Source organism: Actinia tenebrosa, unplaced genomic scaffold (genome assembly GCF_029948245.1).
Source record: "Actinia tenebrosa isolate PJP-AT-01 unplaced genomic scaffold, QUT_ActTen_1.0 PGA_scaffold5__44_contigs__length_20552954, whole genome shotgun sequence".
Taxonomy (NCBI): Eukaryota; Metazoa; Cnidaria; class Anthozoa; order Actiniaria; family Actiniidae; genus Actinia; species Actinia tenebrosa.
In genome coordinates, this window is record NW_028292582.1 from 10,389,875 (window position 1) to 10,399,483 (window position 9,609).

Genomic DNA, 9,609 nt, shown 5'->3' on the forward strand with positions numbered 1-9,609 from the left:
AGGCTGTCTGATACCAAGGTCAAATTGGTCTTCTTTCTCGTCCACTTGAATTGTCTTGTAGTCCTTCCATGTACCCCGCTCTACAATAAGCTCTACAATTACAAAGTCATGAATTGGACATGTGAAATTCGCTTGATTTCGCGACATTTTTTCATAATCACATCAAAATTCGAAAATTATCTCGTAACTCTCAACTTTTAATTTTGAAATTGACAAAACTAAACAAATTTTTTAATGAAATTCTGAAATTTTTGATCAGTGCTCTGCTAGTATCCAGGCTAGCGAGAGTGTTCTACGCAGCCAACTAGTATCCAGGCATCGCCGCTGAAAACGAGTTTTGGAAATATCTACAAACAGAAGGAGGGGAAGGGGGCACAGGCTGTAGGTGGGTTCACCAAACCAAAACCAACTTTTTGCCCAAAATTTCATGGTACGAGATTTCTTGGCTCGCATGCTAGTAAACAGATGAATGAATTTATGACCGTCCCCCGTCCCCCCCCCCCCCCCCCCCCCAAACGTATTTTGACTGATTGGGAATCCCCACTACACCCTTCCTGCAACTTGTAAATAAGGAAATGCTTCAAAGAATAGCAATTCAGACAGTGCTTTCAATAAAATAATTTTTTATTCTATATAAAGTTTAGATAAAAATATTAAATCTTTAGTATGGTTATGTTTTCAATTTGAAAGTTAAGGCAGCTAAGAAACCTTAGCACTTTTATTTTCTATCTATACATTGCATTTTTTCGACAAAAATCTTTTGTTTGCTTTACTTCTCAGCATAAAGTACATTAAATGGTACAAAGTTTGTCATCTGAGATACTCAAGTATTCTTATACTTATATTATGTATTATACACTCACTATTCCAAATTCCTACACGATTAAGCTAAGTTAAAACTATATAATATTTAATGGGGTGTTCCACAAGGTTTTACATTCGGACCCCTAATTTCTCAACAAACAGGCTCAAACAATTCTGAATTTTGCTTCCTTTGTGGTTGGACGAACCTTGCTTGGAATCATGGCTGATCCATTAACGTTGTCAAAACCAAGGTAATACTTGGTGGTGGAGCTACTGTACAACCTGAGAGTGAACACCGTGCTTCCTGGACTGAGAGGTTTCTTGACAAAAAGGATTTCTGGATTCGTGGCTTTAACATGTACGATTGAGGTAAGAGATGTTTGTACGCTCTGGAAAAAATACAAAATAAGAACAACTTTGAATGTTTAAAAAAAATATCAGGAACGACTGGGGTCCGTGGATTCTTAACTCTCCCCCCCCTCAAAGGAGAAAAAATTAATGGAGCAGGAAATTTAATGTGGTCAACATAATGTTCATGTGGGCGATTTTGAAAATGCACGATAGCCTCTTTCCATGGTCAATTCGTTCGCTGCCATAGTAACGGCCTGCCATTCTATTTTTGGGTTTGTCTATTAGATGATAGAGTGATGTTATTAATAATAATAGTTATAAATAGACTATAAACCCTTTGTTTTCTTTTGTTTTGTTTTTTTTATCAACTAGTACTAACTAAATAGTCGTTTTTCTTTCACTATGTAAATAAAATCACTCTACACCCAATAAACCATCACTTGCATATGATTATTGACTGACCTTGACAACGATTCTGTCATTCTCAATAGCGATGAACTTCCCATCAGAAGCGCTTTCGAAAATCCACAGGTCCCTATCTAGTCGGTCGTCATAGTAACAATGAATTTTAAACTGAGCTGAACAGAACAAGTAAAAGTTGATAAGATTGAGTTAATTTGACTGCCTAGCTTGATTGCGCAATACTTTTTATAAATCGATTTAAACAAAACTTCCCTTTAACATTCATTCCCCTATGCTTATCATGGGTTAAGGTAAATATCTTCCTTCCCTAAAGAATCGATCGATTTCTATTCGCTGTTAGATCCGCCTTATCTCGAGAAATTAACTTACGGTTACGACTGCTTTCCGATAAGTGTCACTGCTTTTCGCGCTCAAATGCAAACCAAGAAACGGAAGTTACGTCACGATGAAATAGGGATACGAGTGAGACGTGGAAACGAATCCTTTTTAGTGGGATCCAGAAAAAATTAAATGGATATGAAAAATAATTACCTTTGCTGTCGTTTCTTGCTGCATCAGCTGACACTTTACTGCCATTTATTCTCAAGTAGTGACCGCCAAAAACATGACCAGCTTGAACTTCGGATTTGATTCGCCATGTTTGTGTTGTGAAATCATCGTCACGAGCATGGAAAAATGTAGGGTAGAGAGATGGCGATTCGAGTGTAGTGTCTTGACGTTCATTCTATGGGGGGAAAATGATTGTGAAGGACTGAGAGTTAAAGAAAGAGAGAGGGAGGGAAGGAAGGAAGGAAGGAAGGAAGGAAGGAAGGAATCTTATTGAAACGAGACGTTAGTTTATCACTGAGTTTATCGTAAGATTTAATTAATCAATTACCTTATCAGTCCCTTCCTTCATGGATTCTTGACAGCCTATTTCCATCGACACCATTTCCTTTGAAATTTCCATATTATCGTTTAAATTTCTTTATCTTCAAATTGATAATTTTTTTCTTCTTGCGGAAAAATGATTTCAGCTTCGTGTCTTCATTCACTTGTTAAATTATTCTGTAACATCTATTCGCTTTTTATAGGTTTTCCCGACCAAATATTCCCAGTATTACAACATAATTCCGTTATTTCCAGGTTATTTGCTTAGCTTTTCGTTTTTCCCTGAAATGATCATTTTTTAACCTTAAAGGAATGTATTAAGTCCATGTCTAAGTTGAATGAAATCCTTCAATCACGTGAGTGAACTGCTAGCTTTCGGTTAAAATATCTTTTGAAGAAGAAAATTTAAAAATACCATGTCCAAAAATGGCCAAGTCTGTTTTTAATGTTTAATTGTAATGCTCTTAAGAAGCACGAGGACCGTTTTGCTTTCTAAACTGTAGGATTATCTATAAAAAAAGTTTTTCGTATTTCCTGTTTATATACTAATTTTTTTTCTCGCTAAAATTAAAAACCTAAATATATCCGTTTCATTTAGGAATTCAAGCAATTGCAACATCTTCGAATTAAAAGCATCTTTTCGACTTTTATTTTTTTCGAGCGAGAGTCATGAAGAACTTAAGTTGTGCACTGTTTATTTGGAAGGTAGTTTCCATGGATACGAACTACGTAAGCAACAAATAAAAGTGAAAATTTCTAAGAGTTGCTGTAAAACTATCAATTTACAAACAGAAAGAAGCGAAATATGCTAGTTTAGTATTGTGTTAAAGGTGGTTGAAATGTCACTATTAAAAGCTGTGAAGATTTTGTCCCTCCCGATAAAGCGTATTGATCCCGAAATTATGGAGCAATGACTTCAGTATTTATTATGTAGCTGAAACATTACCATAATTGAAAACGTAGAATTCAGTTTAACCAACTTTTAAAGGTGGTTTCTAAAGCATTAAGTTCTATATTTTAAGCATTATATTAATGAAGCCTTGCAATCCTTGGTTGCCTGATCATTTCCAACAAAACGGTATGTACCGCCTATGTTGATCAGATATAACGAAAGAAAATGAGAATTTTATTTTTAAACATTTCAGAATAATAACAGACAATTATTTAGTCCCTTACAAGATAAATTTTTAAAAAATGTTCACCTAAACTGAGAATCGAAACATCCAAGATGGCGGTGCTTTAAATGGCCAAGCGCATGCGCAGAAAACATTCGAAACCATGTAAAGATATATAGTTCTTACAGGAATGGCACGCTTCAACTACTTGAAGTATCACATGGATTATCACATGGGCTCGTTAGGCACGTCTGACATGAATAAAATGGTTATCTATTTGTTTTAAAATAGTTTATAGGATGGCAGCCGGAGAAATTTAAATATAAGTAATGAAACCATCGGATTAAGCCGGCCTTGATTTTCATTTCTTTTCGACTTTGATTCGTTCGCAGAGTAAAATTGGCAACCAAGACGTCACATTCAACAAGAATAAATTAAATAACAAGTTGCAGATCGTTTTTCACCTTTTTTTTAAAGGTAAAACAGTTTACGATACATTAGTTTTTGCAAGGTAGGTTATAACCAAAGCCATTAGTTCTGATATTGTCAAAAAATGATACAGCAAAGTTTGAAAGAAGAAGAAAAATTTCAAATAAAAAGTCGCGAAGTTAAGTAGGAAGAGTGCAAGCGAGTGGGAGGGGCCCGTAACTTGGTTATCGTAAGCGTTGACGCAAAACTGACTTTGAAATTACTGGTTAAGGTTTGGTAACGAGGATTGGAGCAGGCGGTGCAGCAAAAAAAGTGGTCTTTGAAAGAATCGAAAAAAGGAGACAGGAAAGTAAAAAAGGAGACAGGAAAGGCTAAAACAAAAACAAACAAGAATAAAGCAAAGCAAAATAGGAACAAAAACAAACAAGAAAGTAGTAAACTTTAAAATCTTGAAGAAAGCATCAGGGTAATATTAGCTCAATGCCAGAATAAAAATAAATCAAGTTACTTCTAAATATATTTTTAACCCTACGGAGTTATTAAATAATACCGTAAGCCGGAAGAAGAGATTGAATTAGTATTAAGTCGCAGGAAGAGAAAAGATATAAGAGGAAGTAAACTCGAGAGGAAGAGCATATCAAAAAGAGGAATAGTATTCAAACGAAGTGAAAATAAATTGAAAAATGAGAATGAAGAAAAAGGAAGATATCCGGAAACTGTACATTGTAAATAAAACAAAAAACAAAACAGATCAGGAGGGATTTCATAGACTGAAACCGCTATATATAACAACTGCATTTAAAAATCTCTCCGAAAAACAGGAAATATTAAATCCGATTGGTAGCTTTTCCTTGTTATTAACATTTCCTTGTTTATTTTTGTTTTATACAATACTTCTTTTTACAGTTTCATTCAGTGACCACGAATAATAGTTTCCGCGCATAGCAAAACTATAGTTTATCATGCGCGGTAACTTCAGCCTCGGCTGGAAACTATTATTCGTGGTCACTGAATGGAACTTTAAAAAGGAGATTTTTTTCTATGACGATTTTTGTTTCTAAGTACTATTTACTTCGTTTTATTTCGTTTCATGCTAGAGTACAAACACTAAAAGTGTGCAACATAAATATCACTAAATAATGCTATTTTATGCTAATCCTATTGTTTTCTTTTGTTTGATTAGTGCTTTTTACTACTAAATAGTGATAACTATTGCACACATTTAGTGTTTGTAGTCTATATCATGAAATAATCAGTACACAAATAAATGCAAAACCATCTATATTGCAATGATATATAATTAACATTGAATGATATTTACAATTTATGAACAACACACCAAGGCCAAGTTTCTTAATGTTAGTCGGGCAGCTAAGATTCTTTACTCTCTATTGCTACATGATCTATGATCTATTCTTCGATTGCACGTTACGTCATCGCGGCCATGTTGGTGTCATTTAACAAAAGATTTATCATTAGCATCCATTGTTAACGGCACCACAATGGCCGCCATGCTTTTGTCTTTTGACTCTCTTGGGAATGCTTGCAACCCATCAATTAGGTTTGAGACCTAATCGAAAAATGGCGACCAATTTGAATAACTATTGTTCTGCACTGACTAGCGACTGACTAGTCTCTCAAACATGTGAAAACGCTTTTATGTTTCTACGTGAAAACGAGGCTAGTCAGTCGCTAGTCAGTGTAGAACAATAGTTATTCATATTGGTCGCCATTTTCGATTCGGTGTATTTTTTCATATTCCTTTTTTTAAAAGTCTAAGTCAAGTCTAGGTTAGAGTCTTTCAATGAATATAGTCCTTTACTGCTTTTACGTATTGACAGGAACTTCTTGACGTCTGAAGAAGGTAAGTACCCTTTACCTGCAGAACATATGAAGAATTTGACTCAGGAAGCCCAATTTGAATGAATGTTCATGATAGTATTTTATCCTCACTACTGCATGCTCATTACTGAGTTACGGGGATTAAGATATGGAAGGTGACCGCGACTGCTGGCAATGAGCATGCGAAAAGCATGCGATACGTCGTCAACCGCCACCAGGGGAGGTGGGTGGGGTGAATCTTCTACTCTCTCCTTAGGCAGCTTCTGGCAGAATGATTCAAGGATCTGGGTGTGGCGATTATATATGGAGGGATCGCAAAGCATTACACCCGCACTGCACAAACTCTAATGTCCATAAATGGGGGGCTTGCTAAATTTCTACGTGACATGCCAATTATGTATGCAGTGAGAATAGTAATATGAGGAGCTACTCTCACATAGGGTTAGATTGTCACAGGGAGCCCAATTTTGCTGAGATAAATGGTAGGTTAGGTTTGCTGAAAATCCAGGAAAATGAGGTGAGGTTTTTGATTATCATATTATAATATATGTACAACCAATCAAAATATGGTGACCAACTTGAATAACTATTGTTCTGCACTGACTAGCCTCATGTTCACATGGAAACATAAAAGCATTTTCATAGGAATGAGAGCCTTGTCAGTCCACAGAAGTAGTTATTCAAATTGCCCTAATTCACTATGACGTCACATCAAAACAATCTTCAACAATCTATTGTTTAAACACAAAGGATCATGGTTATTGAACGGAAATTCACCGAAAATTGTTCTAAAACCTGTCTCAATCCACGAAGAGAAGTAGAATAGCCAGCAAACACTCAGGATATTTTTTAGTACATATTAACACATATTATACCTGAACACCACTGAGGCCATTTCAGATAAAATTGTTTCGCTTGGAGTAAATTTTGTTGAATTTTCTATTGGATTTGGTGATTCTATCCCCCACATAAACAAGCAGTGACGTCATAGTGAATTAGGGCAATTGGTTGCCATATTTGAATTTGGTATATAATTTTATCGATTTTGATCAAAAAATTTTTGGTCTTACCAGCACATGTAACCATCTTTTTTGCAATCCATGTGAAAGGGTCTTGAAGGCTTTTTCTGTCCCCAACACAAACTTCAGTCAACCGCACTACAAAGGATACCAGGCAAAATAATTAATGCCATGAATGAATCCAAAGTTTGCAAGTGGAAGTATGGCAGATTGCAAAGTCAAAGACACATTGGTTTGTGCCGCACAGAAAAAATTGTCTTTGCTAAACTATTTTAATTTAGTTACATATTTGACGAGAGTGAAATTAATAGGACTTCAATAGACCTAATCAGCTAAAGTGTTGTTATGTACAGTTTCCATTCAATTCAAACCACATGGGACTAAGTTTCATTGTTCGTTATAATTTGGTTTCACAGTTGAATTCGTAGAGACAATTCCCAGAAGGTTTGAATTGGGTGGTAACGTACATAGCAACATGTTACCCAATTAGGTCTATCAATAATAATTACCCTTTTCACTGTCTGCCCAATGGGATGTATCTTTTGGATCGCTTTCTCTTTCTTCAATCATGTCTGTTTTTGTACCAATGACAAATATGGGAAACTAAAACACAAGCATGCAAACCAAAATTTTTCAATTTAGGATGCAAAATACCAATAACTTTTAAAACTACACAATATACCCTCCCCACCCCTTGGAAAGTCAAATCCCCCTCTGTGAGGGAAGTATGGATATTTTCTGCAACTACACAATATACCCTCCTCAGACCCTCCCCATCCTTGGAAATTCCAATCCCCCTCTGTGGGGGAAGTATGCATATTTTCTGGTACTACACAATAAACCCTCGTCAGACCCTCCCCACCCCTTGGAAATTCCAATCCCCCTCTGTGGGGGAGGTATGGATATTTTCTGGAACTACACAATGTTGAGAATAGTTAACTTCGATACATTTTATTCGTTTTGTTTGTTTCTTACGATTTCCTTGACCCCATTATTTACCAGAAATTAATGATTAAACATAGCAATGAAACTTGATCTAGCCTTATGCAATAAAGTACACTCGCTTAATTCTTGATGAACCGATATGCATGTGTTTACGAGCCAAAGACAATTTTGATATAAAGACTGATTTAGATGCGTGATTCGCCACCAGATGTAAGTACAATTAATTCTAAATATAAATACTTTGTAAGCGTAAATAATTTCCCCACAAATGTAGACTAACTTAGGAATTATTGTTACATTTTAGTGAACCTTGTACTAGCTTGTACTAGTTTGTACTTGATCCACGATTAAACTTGAAACAGACACGTGAACATTTGCCAACTATTTAACTCTAGCAAGCGTATCATATGGTGGTGAAATAGACATTTCCCGATATTTCTTACACACAATATACCCTCCTCAGACCCTCCTCACCCCTTGGAAATTCCAATCCCCCTCTGTGGGGGAGGCATGGATATTTTCTACAACTACACAATATACCCTCCTCAGACTCTCCTCACCCCTTGGAAATTCCGATCCCCCTCTGTGGGGGAGGCATGGATATTTTCTGGAACTAAAACTTAGGCATTGCAGTTTACTTGAACAGATATTTATAGCTGTGGAACAACAAACAAACTTACATCTTTTCCCCTGCCTTTGTCAATTTCTTTTTTCAAGTTCTGCACAAGTTGGAAGGATCTTTTTGAAGTTGTGCTGTAAACTAGAAGAAATCCCTGAAAAGCAAGGCAAGTCATTTTCAGCTATCAGCCTTGGGTTTTGATGACAACTAGGAGTGTTGGTCAAGTGATATAACTTAATGCAGTTTTCGTATGACTGTGAAAAGCTCAAGGCACAAGGGTGGTGACATGGCAAGGGATCACACCAGACCAATCACACTACAGAATTTACTCTCCATCCAAACACACTCCTGGAACATGGGATAAACATGACACGGTCATACCAAGATCACAGCACTGCAAAACCAATCATACTGCATGGGGAAAAAATTAGCCAATTAAAATTCTAGAAAACATCACTGGTCACAGGAGGGTATGCTTTTTGCATTGAGCTTTTCACAGTCATGAGATAACTGCTCTATGATTCATTCACTTACATCAGCAGTGTTGAGAAAGTTCTTTGATAATTCTCCTTTGATATCTTCCTAATGAATATAATTTTGAACAAAAATATTCATTGCATGTTCTACTGAAACAAATTAATTCTTATCTCCTCCAGATTTTGCTTGTCTTTTGCATATTTTTTTACATATTTAATTGATCATGATCCGATTATCATTCAAATAATTTAAGAGCATTTAAATTGGCTTAAAATTCCACAAACCATTCCTCCAGTGTCGTAAATACGGAATTTTTCTTTCACTCCTTTTTCTATTTCCAGTAACACTTCATAAACATCTTCGATCGTCCTGTAAGTGGGCTAAAACAAACCAGTTTTCAAACCAGTTTTAACTTATACATTTGAAAAAAAATGCTTGCAAAATATTTACAAAAAAATAGAAATCAGATCAAAAATAACGGCTTACTCGTCCAGGAACATGATTCCCAAAGACTGCTTGTTCTATTAAAGCTGTTTTACCAACAGATTTGGCACCAATTACGACAAGACGAAGGATTTTAGGCATTTCTGGCAGAGAGGAAGTTAAAACGTAGAAACTGTGTATATCGATTTGTATATCCAGATGGGATCCCTGTGGCTAAAGGTATCCCAACTACGGAACGCAATAAATAAAATAAGTGAAAATCTTCCTTTTA

General features: G+C 35.9%; 2 protein-coding genes across 2 annotated transcripts; both read right to left on the bottom strand.

Annotated features, from left to right (window-relative positions):
* Positions 1-606: 606 nt before the first annotated feature.
* Positions 607-2,795, bottom strand: LOC116302599 (uncharacterized). The gene is made up of 4 exons (XM_031711932.2): positions 2,456-2,795; positions 2,110-2,302; positions 1,618-1,733; positions 607-1,193 (listed from the first exon to the last, which is right to left on the bottom strand). Exons 1-4 carry the CDS (start codon positions 2,525-2,527, stop codon positions 969-971), a joined length of 606 nt encoding a protein of 201 aa, XP_031567792.1. The 5' UTR covers positions 2,528-2,795; the 3' UTR covers positions 607-968.
* Positions 2,796-5,272: 2,477 nt separating this feature from the next.
* LOC116302608 (NF-kappa-B inhibitor-interacting Ras-like protein 2) lies at positions 5,273-9,540 on the bottom strand. Its single transcript, XM_031711946.2, has 7 exons — positions 9,381-9,540; positions 9,179-9,274; positions 8,952-8,999; positions 8,479-8,571; positions 7,363-7,456; positions 6,905-6,991; positions 5,273-5,871 (listed from the first exon to the last, which is right to left on the bottom strand). Exons 1-7 carry the CDS (start codon positions 9,477-9,479, stop codon positions 5,768-5,770), a joined length of 621 nt encoding a protein of 206 aa, XP_031567806.1. The 5' UTR covers positions 9,480-9,540; the 3' UTR covers positions 5,273-5,767.
* Positions 9,541-9,609: the final 69 nt, after the last annotated feature.